General features: G+C 46.2%; 1 protein-coding gene across 1 annotated transcript in view; it reads right to left on the bottom strand.

Moving 5' to 3' along the window:
* Nucleotides 1-1,854: 1,854 nt before the first annotated feature.
* mgat4b (alpha-1,3-mannosyl-glycoprotein 4-beta-N-acetylglucosaminyltransferase B) overlaps nucleotides 1,855-26,502 on the bottom strand; it is a gene marked incomplete at its 5' end in the record, with an annotated part of 67,256 nt that continues 42,608 nt past the window's right edge. The window contains 11 exons of the mRNA XM_080465547.1: nucleotides 1,855-2,252; nucleotides 2,827-2,939; nucleotides 8,882-8,969; nucleotides 10,870-10,948; nucleotides 11,022-11,215; nucleotides 13,486-13,593; nucleotides 14,123-14,253; nucleotides 15,204-15,318; nucleotides 18,262-18,337; nucleotides 22,374-22,487; nucleotides 22,566-22,612. Of these exons, the coding sequence (XP_080321673.1) occupies nucleotides 2,229-2,252; nucleotides 2,827-2,939; nucleotides 8,882-8,969; nucleotides 10,870-10,948; nucleotides 11,022-11,215; nucleotides 13,486-13,593; nucleotides 14,123-14,253; nucleotides 15,204-15,318; nucleotides 18,262-18,337; nucleotides 22,374-22,487; nucleotides 22,566-22,612 (1,089 nt within the window). The 3' untranslated portion in view covers nucleotides 1,855-2,228. The remainder of the gene's footprint in view (nucleotides 2,253-2,826; nucleotides 2,940-8,881; nucleotides 8,970-10,869; nucleotides 10,949-11,021; nucleotides 11,216-13,485; nucleotides 13,594-14,122; nucleotides 14,254-15,203; nucleotides 15,319-18,261; nucleotides 18,338-22,373; nucleotides 22,488-22,565; nucleotides 22,613-26,502) is intronic.

Genomic DNA, 26,502 nt, shown 5'->3' with positions numbered 1-26,502 from the left:
AAGCAAGCTGAGAGCTGTGCTTCATGTGATTAAATCAAGTTCCTACAGCAAAGTTTAGATATTGTTCATAAATTGTTTTGGGTTTTTTTTTCCCCCAGCCTTTGCTTTCAGGCTCACATTTATCAAACTTGGTCTGATCCAGGTCGTGTGTGAAGGGTTTGTTTGTATCCACTGAGGAATACTACAGTGCTACGTAAGGCGGGATGTGTGTGTGTGTGTGTGTGTGTGTGTGTGTGTGTGTGTGTGTGTGTGTGTGTGTGTGTGTGTGTGTGTGTGTGTGTGTGTGTGTGGGCGCGAGTGTGTAATGAGATTTCTGTGTCTATGAAGAGATGTGTAGTGAAGTTGGTGAATGGGAAAGCTTGCTTGACAAAAGCCGAGGAATCGATACGACCAACACAGGAGTCCTCTGGATGTTAACGTGGACACTGCGCATGCATTTTAAAACCAGCTGTAAATCAGGCCAAAGTAAACGGGACGGGGATTTGGTGGAGGGGTTCTAGGACCCCTATGAGTTACTATATCCACACTAAAAGAAATGTTTTTATCAAACCATTACAGCTTCTTAATTTGCCTTTCTATATGCCATGCGGCTCTGAAAGCTGAAGACTTTCCCACGATACAGATCAAATTAATAGTGAAGTAAAATAAATAAATAAATAAATGAAACAGTCAAAAGAGCCGACAAGACGAGGAAAGGACCGAACACGTTTAATCTCGATGAATGAGATCTGAAGGCACCTACTCTTCATCTGAGCGGACGAACATCAACGTGAGAATCTGCAAACGAAGGGAAGGACTTATCAGAAACTCCCCCGGGGGGGGTGGGGGGGGGGGGGGGGGGGGGGGGGGGGACGCGGCGTCTTCACAGAAAACAGCAAAAATCAAACCTGTGTGATTTAGAGGAGGTAAAGTAAAGACGTGACGTGTTCGTGCACCGGACTGGAAAACTACAGCACAGTAACAGGAGGACAGAGTACAGCAGAGACCTGCAGAGCAGTGACTCCCAACCCAACACAACCCACCCAAGCCTGACACCCCCCCCCCCCCCCCCACCTTAATCCAGCCAACACACCCCACAGCCTCTAACAGAACCACCACACCATCTCCACAGACCTACATTCATCACACTTTACAACGAAGCCAAACATTGGTTGGACAAACCCACTTCCATGAACTGGAGCTTTCAAAATAAAAGCGCTGGGCAGTTTTCCAGGTCCTTCCAAATCCTAGATTCCCCAAAGTGTGCTAAAGAAAGGCGGCAGACTCCCTCTTTGGTCCCAGATTCACTAAAACATTACAGTGAAGCCAAACACTGGTGGAAACATCCACTTCTACACACAAACAAACAAAAGCAGGATCCTTCAAAGTAAAAATTTAAAAAAGTTTCTGCTCTGGATACTAGATTGTGTTGAGTAATGGTTTTCTTTAACATGTGCAAATCGGACCCGTCCACCCCCACCCAAATGGAGGCACCAGGTTGGGAACCACTGCTGTACAGTACTGTGGAGTACAGGGGAGTACTGTGGAGTACAGGGGAGTACAGGAGAATACTGTGGAGTCCGACACTGGGCGGTCATCAGTAAAAAGGCCTCAGTTAACTCAAAACCATTTGAAAAGACATTTTTAAAAAAAGGGAAACAGCCGCCGCCATCGTCAGTAGTTTCAAGCCACAATGATGTGAGCAGGTCTGAGGCTGCAGCAAAGGATTCTGGGTACGCTACATGGTCTGGTCTGGGGCGCTGTTTGTGAAATCTGCTCTTGGTTTTAAGGCAAATGGCTGCAGAGGGAGAACGTTTGAACGCCCGAGCAGCGACGACACACCAACACATGAGAGTTTCTATGCATATATGTGGTTAGTGGGAGGTTGGGGGGGGTGGGGGGTCTGGAAGCAGCAGGTTGGTGGTTGATGATCAGAGGTGGCGGCGTGGGCGGCTGGGCACTCCCTCCTCCTTGGTCACCAGTGTTTTCAACATGAATCTGACCGTATATACACATAAATACAGAATCCTCAGGAGTTAATTACATCTTCAGCTCTCTCAGGGGAGACCCCCCCCCCCACACCCGTCTGTTTTCAGTCTCTGTCCTGCAGCGGCGAGGGCCAGCCAGACGGCGGCGCTGTGGCACCGCGGTGAGGGTCTGGAGAGCTGGACTGGGGGCAGGACGGCAGCTGGCGAGCCCCTGGCCAGCTCGGCTGGAGGAGGCATCGCTGAGGGGGACGAGGAGGAGCATCACTCTGCTTTCTTTATGAAGATCTGAGAGACACAAGAGAAAGAAACTGTTGATAAAAAGACCTGCAACGTATAGAGACGTGTAGAAACTCCCAACTTATTTATTTATTTATTAACGGGATAACCCCTTGAGGTGTAACATCTCGTTTGCGAGGGGGTCCTACATCAAGAAACCTGAAACAATAGTAATAAAATAAAATAAAATAGAATAAAGACGAGCAAAATGGCAAGACAACAACCAAAACAACAAACATTCACAACAAACAACATGCATACAGGTCAGTAGCTTTTAGCAATCGTGCAGCCCCTCAAGAAACAATAAGAAAGTCAAAAGTTTAACAGTAGTAAGGTTGCTGAGGCAATTTTAATAGATGTTGTTACCATCATCAGCTTGAAATTAAACCGGCAATAGTTAAAAACAACAAATACAACAAAATAAAAAAAGACAGTGAACAAAATGAAACAACAGCAAAAGAGAGTTTAAAAACAGGAGCAATGAGTTTGTACATGTTTGCTCACAATCTGTCTGTAGTTCCAATAAAATAATGCGATGGCACTCAACATAACAGTATTCTGTATTTATGTGTCGGGGCCTCACCTCGCTGAGGATCACCCACACCGGTGAGTCCGTCAACACGGAGAGACGCATGGCCTCCAGGGGCCCGAAGCTGGGGTCCACCTCCCCCTCTGCAATCCCATTCTGGAAGTTTCCTGGAAGAGATCAACGCCATGAATCGACGGGGAAGAAAAGTCCCGTCTGGTCAGGAGCCCTTTTATTTTATGGATGAAAAATTGAAAAAAAAAAAAAAAACTCTCCTCAGCTTTCTCTGAGGAGCCGTTGGTCGTGGTTTCCCTCCTTTATCCACTCAGGAAAGTGAGAGGAGAGCAGGTTTAGTTTCATGACTTTTAAAGGGATTTGTTCTAGTTTATTATTTATGATGCATTTATTGATGGAAGCCGAAGTAATTAAAGGATTGTTATGCTTCCTGTGCAGATTTACAGGGTTATTAAAGGTTATTAAGAGCCATTACACTCACCCAAACTCCATTAACCGACCCCTGTGGTTCTGAGCTTGGTTTTGTTCTTCAAAATAAACCACTGTCTACGTCAGAACAGGCTGGCATCAAATCTTTATTATTCTCCGGGTTTGGGCGGAAATTCACCTCGACGGAGCAGTAATCCCTCTGGGGATTTATTCACTGGGATTATGGTTCCGGCTGCGATGCTCCCAGGTACGAGTGCGACTATAATCCTGACAAAGAGCAGCGTCTGGGCTGTGTGTTATTGTTTATCAGCGGGTATTATCTCATATTATTGTGGGTATTATGGCTTTCACTCAATATCCAGCCACATGTACACGACTGCTGAAGATTTCCTCAGAAATGACACTGAGACGACACAACAAACTTAAAAAAAAATAAAATAAAAATGTCCCCTCTATCTGGAGTGAAGGGATTCATGCAGAGAACGAGGCACTGATGGATCGTTTGAAAACCACAATCAATACTAAGAAGCATCAGGTAGCAAACTGGAAACCTGCAACGAATATCAAAGTTCAGCTGTAAAGTACCTAAAGAGAATCTACTAGAAGATGTGAATACTGCCCTGAGTACAGTACTCACAACAACCTGACAGTCAGGACTCCTAGAGGAGCTTGGATACAAGATGGACACAAGAAGCAGTGTCCTCCATGGAAAAGGTCGGAGCTGAGATAAAGGCCAGAGAAGTTAGTCAGCTTGTAGAGATACAAGAGTAGAACTTGGTGAAGAAAATAACCTACAAAATACAACAAGCTCTCCGTTCTGAAGGCACTTGAAACTGCTAAACAGAGGATAACAGCTCGAGTCTGAAGAGATCGACCAAAGAGTTTGAATCCAGGAGAACAAACAGGTTCTGGTTCTCCACTGAAGCAGCTCAGTTGTAGGGCGTGTTCACGCTTCACACGTTTGATCCGGACCAGAGTTCTATTCAGGGAAAGTCTGCTTCGTTTGGGCGTCTGCGAACGCTCCCCTGAGCTCAGATCCGGATCTAACAGGGGAACGCTGGTCGTCTTGAAAACGTCAGTCTTGGTTGTCATGCAAGGGGTCTTTCCAGCGGGCGGGGTGAGAGGACCTGACGCAGAGCGCAATGCATTCTGGGTTGTAAACGAACAAAGCTAACGACTCAGAAGAAGCAGACGCAGAAAGAAAAATATCTTGCGGGCAGATGTGGAGTAGTGAGGAAGAAGTAGTGAGGAAGAAGTAGTGAGGAAGACTCACTGATATCTGGTCTGAAGACTGAATATCGCGGTTGTTTGTGGCTACCTATTAGCCACGGGCTAACTCGCCGAGCCACCACGGGCTAAAGCGGCGGGACTTCTGCTCTCGGTCCGGACCAATCAATGAGCCGTGCTTCTTCTTCACTTCCTCTCTGGCCAGTGTTCATTTCAGGCAACAGCGCCCCCAAACGAGCAGCTGGTGTAATTGCGTGACGTTTCCCAGGCGGTTTGATCCGATCTCAAAATGCAGCGTGAATACAAACTGAACCAAATGAAGATGTGAACCCCCCCCCCCCTACAAGCCCCCTACTATTCATGAGTTCACCTCAAAGATAAGTTTCTGATTTGTTGCTGGTATATAAAGAAAAAATAAATCAGCAACTTCCGCGGCCTGTTTATGCCTTGCAACACCATTTTGTACCATAAGGTGGTGTATTGAGTGAATTAAGCACGTAGCTGGAGGAATAGCGGAACACTGGCTGAAGCTCTTGGTTACTGCCCAGTGATGTAGGGAACCGCTGAAACTTTTCTAACAGAACAGAAACAAAATAATCCTGAAATCCAATGTGTGGCTGATAAAACCGTGTACTTCAGGTCACATAGTCTTCCTCCTCCCTGCCTTCCTCGCCTACTGGTTGCATTTACTCAAACGTTCACGGACCAAGTGGAAACGTCTGAAGCGGGACGCTGCGCCTGACGGTAGAAGCACGCTGAGATTAATAGAGTGAAGGCGCGCCGGCCGGATCGATCGGCCGACTCATCTGAAAAATTAATGAAGGGGATAAAGAGCCGCTTGTAATTTATGATGTCGGATCAGACTCGTCCCCGAGTCGCCCTCAGATCCTTCAGCTCGCCAAGACAAGGAGTCAGTCCAGGGTTCTGCAGAGACGAGCAGCTGAGTTCTGGTCTGAGCTGAATCCACAAAGTGAGCCAAACACAAAATCACCCAAAACAACATTTTCTGTCTCTTTGTGGAAGTTTAGCTTCTCTGTAGTTATTTTATTTTTTTTATATTATTAAAAACTATTTCCAGGACTGTTTATAAGTTGTTATAGTCTCTTTACTGTCACTTCCCCACTACAAACGAGGCCTATTTGGTTCTTCATTGAGACATTCAGCACAGATTGATTTATTTATTTATTTATTTATTTATTTATTGTCCCCGTTGAGCTGCCGTGGTCAGCGGTGACCTGCAGTGTGAGCGCCCCCTGTTGGAAGCTGTGCTGCGCTCGTTTAGTTGTTTGGATGTGAATCATACGGAGTTGTGAGTCGCTCAGCGGGAGCAGCAGAACTTTGCCCCCCTTTCCGGACGTGGCGTGTCAGTTTGTCTGCGGGGAGGCGGCTTGTTAGAGCTCATCAGAGATCTGCAGACGGTCAAACTGCCGCCCTGATTCACATTTAATCACCGAGGGGAACAATCGGCCTCCTCCACCACATGTGTGACGGGAATGTATCATCTGGAGGTAATTCATGGCAGTAGAGCAAAGTCTTGTGTGAACGTCATGGTTAAATATTGATGGAAGACGATCATGGATTTGTCAGATTTCATCAGAATACAGCCAATAACTAATACAATGTAAAGAAGCAGCGTTTAAGCAGCTACGAATAATTAAAACTGAAAATTTCAAACGTTTCGCACTGTTTTGTGATTATTCACTCAAATATTGACACAACAGGAGCAAATTAAAGATTTAGTGGGAAAACTGTAAAACTGAATTATCTTTTACATTTATTTATTTTTTCTCTTAAAAACGGATCTAAACAGGATTAAATTCTCTTTGATTATGAAATAATTCTGACACATCTCATGCAATATTCAGGCTATCGATGACAAAGAGTTATTTTCAATAAAAGGTTGATAAATGAGCCTCGCGTGATTATTATACTGAGATTGAAAAGGGTTTTCATATTTGATCAAATTGTCAAACTAAAAACCTTAAACTGAGGCGATTTGACAAAAAATGGTAAAAAAAAAGTGACACAAGCAGCATCGAGTTCAACGTGTCTCACAACTCATGAGTTCAGTTTGAAACTAACTTTTTGAAAGAGTTTGGTGAGTCTGCAGTGAGAGTTTGACACCATCGTAACACAAATATACAGTCTGATACACTGAGAAAGAGAAAAACAATAAAATCTCCCACTTAAACTGCAGTTTATTAAAAGGAGTTATATTATCCAGCTTTTCAACACTTTGGTCCAGAAACGTAGTATTCAAAGTTTCTGGACCAATCAAGGTAGGCCCTCCCTTTGACTTCTCCCACAATGAGGAAGCTCTGCTCTGGCACATGGCACCACGAGAGGAAGTACTTCCTCCTAAACCCAAGATGGGCACGTGTGGGCGGAGCCAGTCCAGCTCACACAGACACAGCAGATTCTGAATGTAGCTCCTATGATCCAATATTCAAATGAAGGAAAATCAAGGAGGAGCTAGAAACTTAGAATACTGAAGGTTTCTGGAGCGACCAGACCAGGAGGAGGAGGAGAACAGGAGGAGGAGGAGGAGGAGGAGGAGAACAGGAGGAGGAGGTGAACAGGAGGAGGAGGAGAACAGGAGGAGGAGTTGGACAGGAGGAGGAGGTGAACAGGAGGAGGTGAACAGGAGGAGGAGAATGGGAGGAGGAGGTGAACGGGAGGAGGAGGTGAACAGGAGGAGGAGGTGAACGGGAGGAGGAGGTGAACAGGAGGAGGAGAACGGGAGGAGGAGGTGAACAGGAGGAGGAGGAGAACGGGAGGAGGAGGTGAACAGGAGGAGGAGAACGGGAGGAGGAGGTGAACGGGAGGAGGAGGTGAACAGGAGGAGGAGGAGAACAGGAGGAGGAGGAGGACAGGAGGAGGAGGAGGACAGGAGGAGGAGGTGAACGGGAGGAGGAGGTGAACAGGAAGAGGAGGAGAACAGGAGGAGGAGGAGAACAGGAGGAGGAGGAGGACAGGAGGAGGAGGAGAACAGGAGGAGGAGGACAGGAGGAGGAGGTGAACGGGAGGAGGTGAACAGGAGGAGGAGGTGAACGGGAGGAGGAGATGAACAGGAGGAGGAGATGAACAGGAGGAGGAGGAGAACAGGAGGAGGAGGAGAACAGGAGGAGGAGGTGAACAGGAGGAGGAGATGAACAGGAGGAGGAGGAGAACGGGAGGAGGAGGTGAACAGGAGGAGGAGAACGGGAGGAGGAGGTGAACAGGAGGAGGAGATGAACAGGAGGAGGAGATGAACAGGAGGAGGAGGAGAACAGGAGGAGGAGGAGAACAGGAGGAGGAGGTGAACAGGAGGAGGAGATGAACGGGAGGAGGAGGAGAACAGGAGGAGGAGGAGAACAGGAGGAGGAGGAGAACAGGAGGAGGAGGTGAACAGGAGGAGGAGATGAACAGGAGGAGGAGGAGAACAGGAGGAGGAGGAGAACGGGAGGAGGAGGTGAACAGGAGGAGGTGAACAGGAGGAGGAGGAGAACAGGAGGAGGAGGAGGACAGGAGGAGGAGGAGGACAGGAGGAGGAGGTGAACGGGAGGAGGAGGTGAACAGGAGGAGGAGGTGAACGGGAGGAGGAGGTGAACAGGAGGAGGAGAACGGGAGGAGGAGGTGAACAGGAGGAGGAGGAGAACGGGAGGAGGAGGTGAACAGGAGGAGGAGAACGGGAGGAGGAGGTGAACGGGAGGAGGAGGTGAACAGGAGGAGGAGGAGAACAGGAGGAGGAGGAGGACAGGAGGAGGAGGAGGACAGGAGGAGGAGGTGAACGGGAGGAGGAGGTGAACAGGAAGAGGAGGAGAACAGGAGGAGGAGGAGAACAGGAGGAGGAGGACGACAGGAGGAGGAGGAGAACAGGAGGAGGAGGACAGGAGGAGGAGGTGAACGGGAGGAGGTGAACAGGAGGAGGAGGTGAACGGGAGGAGGTGGTGAACAGGAGGAGGAGAACGGGAGGAGGAGGTGAACAGGAGGAGGAGATGAACAGGAGGAGGAGATGAACAGGAGGAGGAGGAGAACAGGAGGAGGAGGAGAACAGGAGGAGGAGGTGAACAGGAGGAGGAGATGAACAGGAGGAGGAGGAGAACGGGAGGAGGAGGAGAACAGGAGGAGGAGGAGAACAGGAGGAGGAGGAGAACAGGAGGAGGAGGTGAACAGGAGGAGGAGATGAACAGGAGGAGGAGGAGAACAGGAGGAGGAGGAGAACAGGAGGAGGAGGTGAACAGGAGGAGGAGATGAACAGGAGGAGGAGGAGAACAGGAGGAGGAGGTGAACAGGAGGAGGAGGTGAACAGGAGGAGGAGGAGAACAGGAGGAGGAGGAGAACAGGAGGAGGAGAAGTTTAAACTACATGCCGGCAGGATTTCCTCAGAACTGCAGCAGGAAACACAGATTGTAAATGTTTAGTTTTCACCTAAAAGTAAAAGCTGGTTTTGTTTCCTCACCGATCCTGATGAATCCGTCTTCAGTTCGATGGTACTTTGGCGTTTTGTCGCGTCCTTCAGTCAAGGCCTCCTTCTCTGCCTGAATATTCTGTCAAACACACACAGTCGTTACACACTCGGATATTCAGCCGAGTCTGAATGAAGCACAAATCTATTGGCAGCAGCTGAAAAGAGAATAAAGTTCTATAGGATCAGTTCTGATGAGCTAATTAAAGATCCAAACGTCCTAAACGTCTCTGGCAGGAAGTTAAGAGTAAAAAAATGACTTAAATAAAGTTTTTCTTTTTATATATATATATATATATATATATATATATATATATATATATAAATGTAAAAAAGAAAAACTGGAATGGATGGAGTGATCTGCTGTCCGGAGGTTCAGCCGGTCCTTCCCATCAGCCCTCGCCACCGCCTCCCTCCTCTTCCTCCTCTTCCTCCTCTGTCAGCGTTACTAAGGAAACCGCCTCCCTCCTCCATCAAAGTGCCGCGTTCCCTTTGAGTGTGTGTGGGGGATTTATTTCCTTCTCCTCCTTCCCCTCTTTGCATGGCTCTCTGCCCGGCGGAGGCAGGTCCCAGCAGGACGGCGTCTCTCTGGACGTCCCGCTGAGGCTCGGCTGTAATCAGCCTTCGTCTCGCAGCGGAAACCGGCAGCGATCCGTCACCCGGCCTCCGCCTGAGACCAGGAGCCCAGGATGCTCGAGGCTCCGGCACAAGTACCTCAAAATCCGTCGATCCGTTACGATCAGTCAGAACACGGCAGACTTCAGAGGTTTGGAAGGAACTGCAGATGAAGAGTAACTAGTTACCTGGTTAAGCAGCTCTTGGATTATTTCTCAGTGACCTGCTGTAGTTTTAGTGTTTCCGTTTTCAAACCGAAGGACTTTTCTCTTTAGAGCAAACGAGGCGCAGCGTCATGTTTCCATGACGACGCGGGGAGGGTAGCGATCGGCAAAGCTCCAGAACGGATAGTTTTCAAACTTTTACGAGAGACGGGACACGTTGACTGACCAGAGCAGCTGCTCAGATTACAGGAGCTGCCGCTCGTGGTAAAACCAACGGATTTAATCTGGAGTCTGTGATGTCAGAACTTTGAACGTGACGATGAGGCAACAGCAGAAACACCTTCTTAAACGCTAAGACCAACTACCATCTGATGCTCTATAATCTGGATGTTAGAGGAGGAAGATGCTCTATAATCTGATGTTCGTGGAGGAAGATGCTCTATAATCTGGATGTTAGACGAGGAAGATGCTCTATAATCTGGATGTTAGAGGAGGGAGATGCTCTCTAATCTGATGCTAGAGGAGGAAGATGCTCTATAATCTGATGTTCGAGGAGGAAGATGCTCTCTAATCTGATGTTAGAGGAGTAAAATGCTCTATAATCTGGATGTTAGAGGAGGGAGATGCTCTATAATCTGGATGTTAGAGGAGGACGATGCTCTCTAATCTGATGTTCGGGGAGGAAGATGCTCTCTAATCTGATGTTAGAGGAAGAAGATGCTCTATAATCTGAATGTTAGAGGAGGACGATGCTCTCTAATCTGATGTTCGAGGAGGAAGATGCTCTCTAATCTGATGTTAGAGGAGGAAGATGCTCTCTAATCTGATGTTAGAGGAGGAAGATGCTCTATAATCTGGATGTTAGAGGAGGAAGATGCTCTCTAATCTGATGTTAGAGGAGGAAGATGCTCTCTAATCTGATGTTAGAGGAGGAAGATGCTCTCTAATCTGATGTTAGAGGAGGAAGATGCTCTATAATCTGGATGTTAGAGGAGGAAGATGCTCTATAATCTGGATGTTAGAGGAGGAAGATACTCTATAATCTGCTGTTAGTAGAGGAAGATGCTCTATAATCTGGATGTTTGAACATAACAATGCTAATGACAGCTACTGTGGATGCAGGCTAATGCCAGTTAAAATAATCTGCATGAACAGATGTTTTTTGTCTTTAGAAAGACGACGGTGACGAAAGCGACGACTCACATCGAAGGGCAGAACTTCCACTGACGTGTTGAACAGTTTGTCTCCTGGATGTTCGATATTTCCGCTCCGAAAGAAAAACCTTGAGAGAGACAGAGAGACGATTGATCACCGAGCCGATCGGGTGCAGCGGAGCTGTAATCCCACTGTCCCACCTCTCGATGCGGACGGGGGTGAAGAAGCGAATCCGGATGAAGTCGCCGGCCACCGGGGTGAAGGCCCAGAAGAAGTCCTCTCCCAGGTAGGCCTTCTCCAGCGTGAAGTGCTGGTAGGTCTTCAGGCTGGTGGTCACCTCCGCCAGCGGGTTGGCGTGACCTTTATGTAGAGTCTGTTTCCCAAAGTCTTTATCCTGGAACAGCCAGAGACAGAAAACTGAGCAGAGAGACGGGATTCCCGACCTAGGTACCGACTCTGGGTCGCTTCTCTGAAATATGGAAACGTTCTTTCATGATTTCGTGCTTTGAATTAATATTTTCTTTACCTTTCTGTCATTATTTCCGTCATTTAGCTTCTCTTATTGTCATTTTGTTTCATTTTAAGGTCATTTTCAGTTTCATCTTCCTTTAGCATCTTATACAGTCATTTTCTTATAAATATTCATTCTTCCAATAAAAGTCTGATTTCTGATTTTAAACCTCAGGCCTGATGAAAATGGCCTTATTTATATATATATATATATATTAAAAAAACAAAACAAAAAAATATATATATATATTTTTTTTTTATTATTATTATTTTTTTAATTTAAAGGCTATTTTGTGTGTTTCAGAAGTTATTTTGAGCCTGAAAATTATTATGCATTTGTCTATATATATATATATATATATATATAAAAAGAAAAAAATATATATAAAATATATATATATATATATATATATATATATATATTTAAAGGCTATTTTGTGTGTTTCAGAAGTTATTTTGAGACTACAAATTATTATGCATTTTTACATTTATAATATGTAAATGCAGTTATTTTGCTTTTTACTTTATGTTTATTTCATATTTAGCAGTAACTTTAACTTTGTTTCCTTTAAATAAAATACTGTGTGCTTTTGGATTTTATGCTGATGTTTTGTGTCGTTTTAAGCTGATATTGTGAGTTTTTAAATTATTTTGTGACATTTGTGTACTTTGCATCTATATTGTATCTGTTCGGGGTCATTTGGTGTTTTATTTAATGTAATTCTGTGTGTTTATATTGTCATATTGTGTCCATTTAAAGTAATTTAGTATTTTTTGTATCAAATGTTTCTGTTGGTCCTAAGAGCCTGAGCAGTTGGTTTAACCGGAGCGAGGGTGGAGTGAACCTCCACAGATGGAGGTGTGAACCTGGTGCAGCAGAAGCACCGCGGCTGTTCACTGAGCAGAAGAGGTGAAGCGTTGGTATCATGACCGGCCTCAGTGACTCATCTGCTCTCGCTTCAGCGCAGAAACACGGGAGAGGAAGCAACAGAAGCATCTCATCGTGTTTGTCCTGCCATGATGAGCACGCTGCTGCACGCTGCTGCACGCTGCGCACACGCACACACCCTCCTGAGCTGAGAAACTTTTATTTATTTATTTATTTTCTTCAGTGTTTGGCCTGACAGTGGGTGACTATGTTTCCTTTTCTTCACTATTATATTTCACACTGTTCGTCCATATTGTTCAAAATGTTCTATAAATAAAGTTTTATAAACGTAATAATAAAAACACTGCAGAACACGTGGGATGAATCCCGAGTCACAAAGTGAGTGATTCTACAGGAAATGTTCAAAAACACTTATGACGTCGATCATAATCTATTTTTGGATTCGTCTTCGGCAGCATGAGAACCTGCTTCCCTCCGCCCTGTGAACAAACCTCAGGATTTCACCCTCTTAATTACTCGCCTCTCCACAGTTGAATAAACCCCACTTCCACCATTATTCTTCCAATCAGCGTCTTGATTCTGATTTTCTTCCCACTGGAGGTTAATAACAGCCCTTTCCCATGCAGGCCGGCTCTCCCAGCTTCAATCTCCGCGGCGAGGAGGCGCCGGGCCGGGCCGGGCCGGACAGCCGCCATCGATTTCCAATTGATTGGAGCAGATTACCGGCGCAGTCAGCGGGGCGAATGTCCATCGCTCTTAACACAGTAATCAGAGGAATTAAGCCGAGGCGCCGACGGCTGCAGAGGCTTTCAATCTCCCGTCCCTCCGGAGACGCTGGACCGGACTCAGACTCAGTAAACTCCACATTCCGCCCCCGGCTGCCTGACAGCTGCTCTGACCAGAGCGCTGCGGGAGGGAAGCCTCCCAACCACCGTCTGGGGTCTGCTTCCTGTACGTCCATGTTTTATGACGCTTTTATCTGACGTTGATTGGCGGGGGCGACGGAGTCCATCTACTGGATTCACATTAAGGAGTGAGAACATGCAGACTCCACTAAGAAAAGCCCCGCAGGAGCCTCATATCTAACGACGACGAGAGTTGTTATGAAATATGATGTCATAAATTCCAACATGTAATAACAGGTCAATAACAAGACCCTGAGTCCACGTCGAGTTTCATTCCATTATATTTCATAACAGTTCGGGTCGTTGTTATTTAGGTGAGACGGTTCTTCAGAGAGCTGTTGTTGTGTACTGCGTTCTCACCTTGAGCTTCTGGATCTTTCCAGCCAATGAGGAGTGAGTGCCCACGTGCTGGAAGAGCGACGGCTTGAAGCGAATCCTCAGGTTGGCCTTCTGCCGGTCGCAGTGTTTCTGATGGAGGAGCGAGACGCGTTAGAGCTCCGCCCTCGTTTTGATACCGAGAGCGAATGAAATCAGTCGGCGTGACCGAACAGAGCAAGTCTGAGAAGATCTGTGGAGCCCGGTTACGCTACGATAAGCTATTATATATACATATATATATATAGAGTCAAGTCATATAACCACAAGCCATTTCAAAATAAGAATTCTAATAAATGACAGATTTATTTTATTTTAGTTGTATAAAAGTACTTTAATTGGTTTATTGCTGGTTTGAACTGAAGCCAAAGTGAAAACGTTTCACATCCCAGCGGTTTGTTGAGCCTCAACTAAAACAAACTGAATTAATGAAGAAGTTTGCAGTAGCAGTAGTAGCAGTTTACTCAGTCAAACAAATACATGATACAAACAGTTCCTGTGAGCCTGTGTGACGTCATCCTTCTTATCATTTGTGGTTTTAGGCAGAGGTTAAACTTGTTTTGCTTTTGTCGACTATAAAGTTTGAGCTCGTGCAGCTCCAGTCCGTCCTGTTTGGACTCACCGCGTCCTTCTCTGGGTTGCACACTTTGACCCACATGATGTGGTCGAGCAGCCAGTCGATGGGCTTGTCTTTGTAGAACATGAGCATGAACTCCACGATGAGCGACAGATCCAGGGACTTGAACATCTTGCCTGCAAAGCAGAGGAAGAGGAGGAGGGGAACGTGAAACACAAAGTCCATCTCCTCATTGTGAATTTATGTGTGGAGGAAAAAAATACATTAGATTCGCTCAAGAACTGAAGTGTATGTATTTATAATTTTATAAATGCGATTGAAACGTGTACATTTCTATGTATGTGAAGTTATGTGTAGTTTTTCTTGTGGTGCGATGAACCGAAAGAACAAAGAAGAAAAAGGAAAAAGACACAAAGAAGAGGAAGAAAGAGGAAGTAGAACAAGTAGAACAGGAAGTGCTTTTCCTTAAAAATGTTTTAAATTGGGAAAATAAGAAAAACGAAAGAAGAGGAGAAGCAGGAAGTTGAGGAAAAACTACAAAAAAAGATCTGTGCTAAAGACGAAACAGCTTGACGATGAAGAAGATATGAAATCTGAGGATGAAACAAAAGACCCACAAAGACACAAAATGACTAAACTGGAAATAGATTAGTTGTCTTCTCACAGTCTGAGGCAACGGAGCCTCTCCACTTCCTGTCTCTTTGATTAAACAGCATGTGCGCTGCTGAAATGCATTCTGGGAGTTGTAGTCCGGTCGTTTTATTTCCCCTGAACTCGGATGATTCAGACGGTTTCTGTTGCTGCAGTCGCCTGAAATGACCGAACGTCTGCAGTCTGCTGCTTCCCGAGCCGCCGAGGCTTCGCCGTGAGTTAAAGGTCAGCGCTCGTCTCACCGGGCTGACATTTTGACGAGAGGACAGCGGAGAGCCCCCCTCAACCCCCCCCAACACAACTGCACACACACACACACACACACTGATTGGGATGTAATGTTTTGAAAACGATGCCAAACAGAGAAACGCTGTGTTCCTGCGCTCTTCAAACGTGTTTTTTTTTTTTTTTTGTCCTGACGTGACGAGGCCGATGAGGTCAAGGGGTCACTGCCTCCATCACCGCCGTGACTCACCGATGAAGCCGAGCTGAGAAAACTCCAGGATCATCCACTCCTCCGACGGCTGCTGCAGAGCAAAGTTCTTCATGGTGGTGAAGAAGTTGGGACGCGCGACGATGTCGTCCTCCAGCTGTGGAGCAGGAAGAGAGCGAGAGGTTAGAGACGCCGTCTGATGGGATCAACAGAGCTGCATTTCCTGTCAGAATAAAACTCTAAAGACTGAAGTGGAACACGGAGGAGCTGCAGAAACACTGACGTGTGCCGGGATCATAAATGTTAATTAAAGCCGTCAGCCCAGCTCACGTTTGAACTCCTATACATACTGTATGTGACACATGAGATTTACTCCTTAAGCAACGCGATTAAGACATCAGATGTTTAAGAGGACCAGATCAGATCAATCAGATCAATCATTTATGAAGCTAGTTCTTCCTTAAAGTAAGAAAACGAGCAGAAATCAAACAGGATGAAACTAAGACACAAACGCACCACAGTGTGGTCCTGAGCTGTGTCCCTGAACGCACCACAGTGTGGACCAGAGCTGTGTCCCTGAACGCACCACAGTGTGGTCCTGAGCTGCGTCCCTGAACGCACCGCAGTGTGGTCCTGAGCTGCGTCCCTGAACGCACCGCAGTGTGGTCCTGAGCTGCGTCCCTGAACGCACCGCAGTGTGGACCTGAGCTGCGTCCCTGAACGCACCACAGTGTGGACCAGAGCTGCGTCCCTGAACGCACCACAGTGTGGACCAGAGCTGTGTCCCTGAACGCACCACAGTGTGGACCTGAGCTGCGTCCCTGAACGCACCACAGTGTGGACCTGAGCTGCGTCCCTGAACGCACCACAGTGTGGACCTGAGCTGTGGACCAGAGCTGTGTCCCTGAACGCACCACAGTGTGGACCTGAGCTGTGGACCAGAGCTGTGTCCCTGAACGCACCACAGTGTGGACCTGAGCTGTGGACCAGAGCTGTGTTCCTGAACGCACCACAGTGTGGACCTGAGCTGCGTCCCTGAACGCACCACAGTGTGGACCAGAGCTGCGTCCCTGAACGCACCACAGTGTGGACCAGAGCTGCGTCCCTGAACGCACCACAGTGTGGACCAGAGCTGCGTCCCTCTACAGTGATGCTGCTGGATGTGACGGAGCGCCGCTGCTCTTCACCAGGCTGCTGACAGGAGCCTCCATGTTTTGACACCTCAAACTCTGTCTGAACCCTGCTGGGGTTTTTTTTCCTGATGTGCAAGCAGCAGGCGTGAGTGTGGGGGGGGGGGGGGGGGGGGCGGAGGGTGTGTGTGTGTGTGTGTGGGGGGGGGGGGGGGGGGGGGGGGGGGTCGCTGTCGACTCCCCCGGCACACGAGAGCAGAGACTCTGTCAGGAAGCTGAATAACCAGATTATGTGCTGCTGGTTGGAGAAGCAGACTGATGGAGCAAACAGTCTGTTTAGATGTTGCTCTCTTCCATGAAGAAGCAGTTCGATCGTCAGTGTTCATATAAAACTATTTGCTTCTTTGAGTGGAGAAACCGAAAGAAATAAAAACTGGATTAACGTGGTGAGCTGAGGTGAGCAGATTCCCTCTGAGGAAGACCCCGGACCCAGTCTGGATTAACTCAATGACTCTATACCTTCCTTTTTCACATTAATGGCTCATTTGCGTCTTCGTAGTAGACAGCGCTGAAGTTTTATATTTTCACTTGAAAAAGATCTAATTTGGCTCGTTTGGTCATTTTTCCCACCGGTTTCAGACGTGAACGTGGCGACATGACAAACGCTGATGATGAAAGCGTCGCTTCATCGGGGGTTTTGGTTCCTTTTAGAGATTAAAACGAAACCGACGCCTCAAAACAAACCGACTCCAGGTTAAATAAAAACCTCTTTGACCCGGTTCATCAAAACCAAACCAGAGTTTGTCACTCAGCAGGTTTTGAATCATCAGCACCACTGAAGTCATCTTCATCACGTTTGAAGACGTGTTTCAGTTTTGGTGCATTAAATTGCCTCACTTGTTCTTCTCTTTGGGATTACTGACGTTGTTTTTTAATCATTTGTGATTCTTGTGAATCTTTATTTATTCATTCGATAAGACGACGAGAAACCAAATGTGACGTCACGACGACAAAAGACTGAGAAAAACCACAAAGAATCTTTAGTACGAAAAGTACCAGTGATGTCAAACGACCATAACATCATAAATAAGGTATTGATGAGGGACAATTAGAAAAAGAAACAACTTGATCTGTTCATTCAGGATTAAAAACAAGTCATTTATTGAATTTATTCCCATCAGCTGGTTGGACGGAGCAGTTTGTGAAACACTCAAACTAAACTCCCTTGTTGGGATATTTAAAAGGTTCCGAGGCCACCGGAGTTTAAAGGCCTCTTCATCCTCCATAAGAACAAGACGAAGGTTGGGCAGTGCGGGGTCCTGTCGAACAAAATGACGTCATTTCCTTCTTCCAGCTCCTTCTGGCCCAACAAATTAGTTTGGGCTGTACCAACCGCCCTGGCCGAACTATGTGGGAGCCGCACTGCCAAATCTTCTGCACTGCCGTGTGCTGCGCATGCGTGTTCTAGTTCTCTCATGACTATCGATAATATTTTAATCATATTTAGCTCGTAACAGCGCTACTGTACGAGCGCCGCAGCTCGTTAAAATGTCGGAGTGCAGGCTGACGTGATGCACCTGAACGCATCACGAACAGCTGTCAGCTCCTGGAGTTAAAACTGGACTAACATGGCGCTCGGACAGAAACTTTTTTATAACTGAAACAGTTCAGAGAAATGTATTTCTGAAAGCTCTGGAGGCCAGAAATAAACTGTGCAGTTGAAAAGTTTAAACGCCGCTTCACAGACGTGTGGCTGCTGCGAGGGGGCGTGGCCTACTGTGAGGGGGCGTGGCCTACTGTGAGGGGGCGTGGCCTGCGAGTTCGGCAGCTTCTTATCGGAGTATGAACAGTCCTGCCGAAAAAGCTTTTTTTTTTCTGCTGCTGGCTGACGTCACTGCCGAACTTTCTTCTTGTTCTTATGGGTTCAGACGGGAGGATGCAGGCGCCTTGACTCCTCTTGTTTTATTTACCTGCACGTAGTAGGTCCCTTTAGACTGCGCGTACATCATCAGGAAGCAGTAGTCCAGGTTCTGCTTCGTCCTCCACCTGAGGGGGAGGAGATAAAACATCAGACACACCGATGTGAATTAACCTGCAGTAATGAAGAACTGCGGTCCGATCCCAGCGACGCATAAACCCGCAGCTCAGTGACGGATTAACAACCGCCGGCCGCCGCTCCGTTAATTTTAATTCCCCTCGTGAAAACCGGCAGACGGATCACTGACCGGGCCAGAATAATACTGGAAGTGATCAAAACTAGCGACGCTGTGGGGAATAGCGCCGCCAAACCTGGAAAAAACCCAGACACTAAATTGATAAACGTCTGCTGATTGTGAAAAAACTGCAATGAGACGAAGCGCGGAGAGATGCTGAATGACAGAAATGAGACAAAACACAAACTTATTGATGCAAAATTACCAAAATGTACAAAAAATCTTCTTAATAACCTAAAAATCAACATCACTGTGTTTTAATATGACGATGAAATGAGATATTAAACCTGAAAAACACACAAACCCCCAAGAATTATGCAGAAATATCAATGAAAGATAAACAAAACCAGTAAAATCGTTGAAAATAATCCCTTCAAATGAGCCAAACACAAACACACGTAATTAAATGATGATGAGGATTAAAGTGTAATAAGAAGTGATCAGAGTGGATTAAGCCTCACAGCTCAGCAGCTGATTGACGTCTGTCAAACCACAAGATGAAGAAATAAACTGAAGCAGGTTTCTGTCACACGACAATTAAAATTCTGCAGGTTCCCCCCAGAAAACAATAATCCCAGTCTGTCCCAGTAATGATACTCTATAATCTGATGTTAGAGGATGAAGATACTCTATAATCTGATGTCAGAGGCGGAAGATGCTCTATAATCTGGATGTTAGAGGAAGATGCTCTATATAATTCGATGTTAGGGGAGAAATGTGCTCTATAATCTGGATTAGAGGAGGGAGATGCTCTATAATCTGATGTTAGAGGACGAAGATACTCTATAATCTGATGTTAGAGGAGGTCGATGCTCTATAATCTGGATTAGGAGGAATATGCTCTATAATCTGGGTGTTAGAGGAGGATGGTGCTCTATATAATCCCATGTTAGAGGAGAAATGTGCTCTATAATCAGGATGTTAGAGGAGGGATATGCTCTATAATCTGGATTAGAGGAGGAAGATGCTCTGTAATCTGATGTTAGAGGAGGTCAATGCTCTATAAACTGGATGTTGGTGAAGGTAGATGCTCTATAATCTGGATCAGAGGAGGTCAATGCTCTATAATCTGGATGTTAGTGAAGGTAGATGCTCTATAATCTGGATTAGAGGAGGGAGATGCTCTATAATCTGATGTTAGAGGATGAAGATACTCTATAATCTGGATTAGAGGAGGAATGTGCTCTATGATCTGATGTTAGAGGAGGTCAATGCTCTATAATCTGGATGTTAGTGAAGGTAGATGCTCTATAATCTGGATCAGAGGAGGTCAATTCTCTATAATCTGGATGTTAGTGAAGGTAGATGCTCTATAATCTGGATTAGAGGAGGAAGATGCTCTACAGTGTTTTATTTGGAAGCCTCCTGATCTGTTCTTTTGTCTTTTCAGGCGAGTTACTATTTTGTCTTTTCTGTAGAAGTCTGGTCTTTCTCCAAACCTCTTGACCTTCAGCATTTCTTCTCTAATATTTTCTCTCATTTCATCTCTCTGTCATTATTTGCAGCTGCTCTGTGTTTCTCCTGTTGCTCTTCACGGCCGTGTGTTTCTAGTAGTTTGCCGTCTGGCTTCTGATTGGCCCTGAACCCTCCTGACGCTTGAACTCTAACGGACATCCGGGACTGGAAACGAGATGAATGGGAGTCTTTCAGAGCGCAGAGCCCGAGGACGGTGTCTGATGTGACGGGACGTTTCCACACTGAGCCGGGCTGTGTCGCGCTCGGCGGTGGAGGAGCAGCTGACTCCAGACGGCCTCGCCGCTCGCCGCTCGCCGCCGGGCTCAGCGAGGGAAAACAAGGCTGCTTCTGAGTCGACTCTACAGTCGCTCCATAAAAAAACTCTTTTCCTCAGGATTGTTGTTGGACCTCAGCGGGGTTATAAAAAGACCATTGAGTCTTCAAAGAAAATCTTTTTAAAAGGAGGAGGAGGAGGAGGAGGAGGAGGAGGAGGAGGAGGAGGAGGAGGAAGAGGAAAAATCCTTCATTTATGACTCAGTAGAGGAGACGACCGACGGTTGGTTGATTCTCCTCTGCTGCTCTGCGCTGCCGCCTGAATGACACCTCATGTGTTCATCACATGATGCATGAGCCCTGACAAAGACCACATTCTGCTCCCGTTCACTTTTAATCCCCCAAAGAACCACTTTATTTTTCGGTCCCACGCCGGACCGGTCACTTTGACCGTTTAAAAAGCAGTTGTGTGTCGTTTCCAGTGAAAACGCATCGGGGGTTTTTTTTTTTGTGTTTTCGTGTGACAAAAAAGTTTTTGAATTTCGTGAAAACGATGTTTGTTTTCTACGGCAGAAACACTGAAAACGGTGTAGTTGGCATGTTGGGCCACTAGTCGGTGCTGTTGTTTGTTCTTGTAATGAAACCACACACACACACACACACACAGCAGAGAAGAATGAGCTCTAAACATTAACAATGAGAGGACAGAGACATTCGCTTAGATTGTTATTACAGTGACTGTCAAAATAAAAGTACCAAGTCATGATACGACGGAGGAAAACATTGTTCTGATCCACTGAGCATGTGCAGAAGAACTATTCACTACGGCCGTGGTACATCTACTTGTATCATAGTTTTGAGTCAATAACTACCGAAACGTGAGTAAAATCACTGACGACGAAATCAAATGAATCGATAATCTAGTCGGATTTGTTGATAAAAGATTGAAAATTCATCCAAATCTGTTGAATAAATCTGAGACAGAGACAGTAAGTCTCATTAATCTGGATCCTCCATCACTCCTAAACGCTTCGCTTCCTGCAGTTTCTATTTTGTGACTTTAACCATCAGTTCCTTCAAATGAAACTTCAAGTGAAACTTCAAGTGAAACTTCAAGTGAAACTTGAACTGAAACTTGAACTAAAATATCCTCCTGGGGTTTTAAAACGAAGAATATTCAGGTTGACGAATGTAAACAGGAGAAAGTACAGAGATCTGTCTCAACCTGGAGAGAGGAAAAGTACAAATACTCAAGTATAGAGCAGATGGAATTCCCCTCAAGTATAGTGATGAAGTAGAAATACTCTGTAAGTCTCGTATATCTACTTATAGAAGCTCTGACGTAATGAGAAAGTACTTCATGAATGGCTGCTCTGTGTTAAAATGACAGTTCCTCTCTTCAGTCGACCGCAGCTCATCAAACACGTCGTTGTTTGGCGTCTAATCGGCGTCATGACGACCTGCGGCGTTTTCCTCATAGGCGCGGCCGGCCGGGTTTCAAACCCGCAGCCTCCCGCGGCCCGAGAGCAACGAGCACACACACAATCATTCGCTTAGGAATGATTCATAAAATATATAAACGATTGAGAAGAAGTCGTGACCTGAGAGATCGGCTTCGTCCATCCCCGTTACCACGGGAACGAGAGTCAAAGGGGGCGTGGCCACACACGTGTGTGTGTGTGTGTGTGTGTGTGTGTGTGTGAGGAAGCCGTTGAACACACACACATTCTGCTGGAGTTGGATTAAACCAGGTTCATTCACATTTCATTTCTGTGCGTCTGCACCTCAACATCCAACCCGAGCGAGTTGATTCCGGCGCCGCGGCGTCACACGGGAAGTGAAGCGCTGCGCAGCGTGACGACTCCCGTCAGGTGGGGGTTAAAAGAGGCCGACGCTCTCGGCTCGCATCAAAACAACGTCGCAGGAACAACAAAGTCACTTTGGGAGGATTTGATGTGTTCGTTTCGTTTGACAAATTGAATTAATCCGTCTGATTCCAGTGAAGTGAAGTGAATTCACATTGGAGTTTGGTTTTCATGACTCATTACCTGGAGTGAAGGGTTTGGGGGGGGGGGGGGGGGGGGGGGGCAGGTTAAATAAAAGAATAAAGCCGTGCACGCACTCACACATCATCAACAGACCTGACTCTCTCTTTGGGATCGCCGAACGACTCCCGCAGGCGAGAGAAGTCCGGGTAGAAGTGGACGGACGGGGAGACGACCTCCAGAAGACCCGCCTGGATCTCAGCTGGGAAACTGAGGCGAGACAACCGGGGTCAGACACACAAACAAAGCTGGTTGCCGCGGTAACAACATCCCATCATGGACACTTACAGGCGCTTCAGGTTGTCTGCTACACTGCTGGCGTACTGCTGGTCAGCCTGAAAACACACACACACACACACACACACACACACACACACACACACAGTTGTTGGTCAATGTTTCGGTTGTGTTTTGTTTCCTGAAGCTCTTTCACACTTTCTTTAATCCTCTCTCTCTCTCTCTCTCTCTCTCTCTCTCTCCTCTCTCTCTCTCTCTCTCTCTCTCTCTCTCTCTCTCCTCTCTCTCTCTCTCTCTCTCTCTCTCTCTCTCTCTCTCTCTCTCTCTCTCTCTCTCTCTCTCCTCTCTCTCTCTCTCTCTCTCTCTCTCTCTCTCCTCTCTCTCTCTCTCTCATCTCTCTCTCTCTCTCTCGAGGATCAGAGCAGTGAAATGAAGCACTAAACCTGTTAATACCAGCGACATCAACATTTATCTCCTCAGTTTTAGTTTAGTACGACTTTAAAAAAAAAAGAAGAAGAAGAAGAAGAAGAAGAAGAAGAAGAAGAAGAAGCAATATGAAATTCCTCAATTAAAAAAAGTGCCGTCTTGAATATTCTGTTTCCCTCCAGATTTATAATTTATGCAGATTTAACCATTTTATTCCACTAACAGGAAGCTCGTGTTCACTACAGCAGCACTGGGAGCATTACAGCGCCCCCAGTGGACAGATCAGGTTTCACACATGCCTGTGAGTAGGCTGGGACTTATTTGGCATGTTTTGCTTTTTTAAATAATTAAATCTCTGTTCTGTCAGTTTGTTTTCTTCGACCTTGTGGAGGATTTGCATTCAGAGTTTTATTTTGTATTAGTTTATATGACTTTTGTGCTAATTGTGTTGTTATTTCATCGTCCTGCAGTTGTTTAAACACTTTACCACTTTAGAATCGAACCCTAGTTATCTTCTGAGTCTTTGTAATCATGTTGTGTGTTTATTTGGCGACGTTTCCCTGGTTTCATTAAGCTGGTTTTGCTCCTCTGTGGCTGTTTGGAGACTTTTTACATCTTTACTTTTGGTTGTTTCACACTGGTTTGTGTATTTGTTGTTGCTCAGGAGGACGTTGTGTCTTTGCTGATATCTTTTTTGTGTTAAATGACAGGACTGTGTGTGTTTGGAGCTCTCTTCATGGACACCACGTTTAGTTTTGAGTGAAAACATTTGTGCCGATCGGAGAGGCACGGCGTGGCTGACATCATCTGAATATTTCCTTGATCAAAACATCTCCTCGCTTTCTCTCGCTCAGACATCAACAACAACTTGAGAACTGGGTGACATCACAGTCCAGCCCAAGGCTGCAGCCAATCGGAGCTGAGGAGGACTTCCCGCAGCAGCCAATCGCCGGGCTGTGGAGGTCGGCACGCGGTCACCAGCCTGTCAGCCTGAGCAGAAAGTGTGTGGTTTGTTTTGGCGTCCTGGAGGTGCCAGCTGGGTGGAGCTTACCACAGAGCAGCGTGTTAATGAGGAGCAGACGCTGAGGGTCATTCTCACTTTTTACCGGCAGGATTCAGGCTCATAAAGTTTCTCATATAAACTGTCAACACGGCTAATTTCACACTTTTTTTTCTTTTTTTTTTTTTAAACCGAATTGAAAACTGTAATCCCATTACTCTGGTTTTATTCCCTGAGTGATCTGATGCTTCCATGAGAAGATCAAACTAAAAGCTCCTAAAAGTCTTTATAATGATTTCTGGTGTGACGCCTCCATAGTGCCGTCACATCTCTTTATGGTGTCTCTCGTGGTTTTTATGTGACTTCTTCTTCACTTTTTTTTACCCTTTTAGTTTCATTTAATGATTTTCATTTGTTCACACAACCAGTTTAAAGCTCTCAGAGGAAAGTCCGGTGTGACGCTGGTATGAGCAGCTCACACCACAACTGAGACAAACGGAGACGATTTATCCTCATTTGTACGACAATGAATTGAAGTGAAAACGCAACTTTTTGAAAGCGGCTTCCTGGAAACGGGGAAAAAAAACGTAACTTTTCTGAAACGCCTCCACTTCGCATGCTCACGGTGACGGCAGTGACTAGTCGTTCTGCACATGCTCAGTAGATGAACAAAGTTTTCATCCCTCACGACTCCCAGTCCAGGTTCTCCCTGGACTTGGTGCTTTTATTTTGACAGTCACTGTAATAACAATCCAACTTGTTCTTCTTGTCCACTAGAATCTCCGTGTTCCTTACTTCTATTTCACTAAGGTGACAGACGGGTTACACTCCCATTGTTTATGTTTATAATTCATTGTTCTCTGTGTGTGTGGCTTCGTTACGAAAACAACCATCAGCGCCAACTAGTGAAAACAACATTGTTGTAAACTTTTCTGAAACGAAAAAAGACAGAAACGCTGCGTTTTCAGTTGAAGCGTTGTCGTGTAGACGAGGCCTATCTCGTCTCCAAACACAGACCCGATGAAGGAATCGAACACGTTTTATTTATTATTGCAACTCGACTTTAAAATGTCAGCGTGCGGTCAGAGTCTCTTCTCTTCTGTTTGGGGTGAAAACAGAAGCGACGCTGCAGACGTTGTGACGGGGAGTCCTCTGAGACGGAGAGTCCTCTGAGACGGAGGTGGCCGGAGGGTCAGTGGAGGCTTTGTTGATTTGTGTTCCCACGCCGCGTCGCCTCACGTGTTCTCCTGCTCTCTCGATCACAATACGCTTCCGTCATGCAATATTCATGGCTCCACATCTCTCCACTTTAAAAGCTGTAAGTGCTTTCGCTGCTCCTCGATCGTCTGCACAAACGAAGCCCGCCAGGAGGCCGCGTGACGGCTTCCGTGATCCACGAGAACCCGTTAACCCGGACGCGCCCGACGTGGAGCTCGGCTTTAATTTTTGATTTGGATTGAATTCAGTGGCGAGGTAAAGCAAGAAGGGGAAACACAATACTGAACCCACAGAGGATTTTAAATATTGTATCAGCCTGGGGGAAAAAACCTAAAAAAGATTTCCAACTTACAAACTGAGAGAAAGCTGCCGAACAGAGAAGACACCAGAAAACTAGAGTACATGAAAAGAAACGTGTAAACTCAGTGAAACGTAGAAATGGAGGCGAGCGGCGGAGGAACACGGCGGCGCTGAGACCTTCACGGGAATCCTGAGTCGTGTTTACACGACAACCTCTTCGGTGAAGACGCGTCGATTCAGCAAGTTTGTTTCAGAAAAGTTTCACGTTTACGTTTTGAAAACGGTGTCTGTTCACACGGAAACGGCAGAAAGACGTGGTTTTCATGTACGGCCACTAGTGGGTGCTGTTGGTTGTTTATGTAACTAAATCCCAGATGCAGTCAGAGAACAATACGCTATAAACATTAACAACAGGAGAACATGGACATTCGTATAAACGGATGAGGGAGTTGGATTGTTATAACGGTGACTGTCAAAATAAAAGTACCAAGTCCCAGGAGGATCTGGACTGGGAGTCGTGACACGACGGAGGAAACTTTGTTCTGATTGTCTACTGAGCGTGTGCAGAACTAGTAGTTAAAGCGGTCATGATGTGCATCCCCAGCAGCAGCGTTTTCACCGTCGACTGAATCCTGAGAGTTTTCAGAAAGTTGCGTTTCCACCCCGTCTACACCGAGGCAGAGTGGAGCGTTTTCAAAAAGTATTCAGTGTCTCCGAGATAACTGTTCAGAGTTTAAAAAAAACACTTTTAAAATACATTTGAACTTTTATTTTATAGCTTTATATATCGCCAGATGAACTTGTTACGACAATGTTCCACTGAGCCGCTTTTAGCTGCAACATTCAGTCAGAAGGAACCAGGTCAGAGATGTTCAGGCCTTTTTCTAGAGATTCTGTCTGAAGCAATATCGTGGGAGTGAAGATGTCCACGGTGGCGGGCCGTGGATTCTAGACCTCGGTCTGAATCAATCCACCAATCAATAACGTTCCCACGACTATAAAAAGCCATGTCATTATGCAGAAATGCAGTAAAGAGAGCCGTTG

This window comes from Lipophrys pholis (assembly GCF_963383615.2).
Source record: "Lipophrys pholis genome assembly, chromosome: 6".
NCBI classification, from domain to species: Eukaryota; Metazoa; Chordata; class Actinopteri; order Blenniiformes; family Blenniidae; genus Lipophrys; species Lipophrys pholis.
Note: the sequence above shows the minus strand (reverse complement) of the source record. Positions and strands in the feature narration are given on the sequence as shown.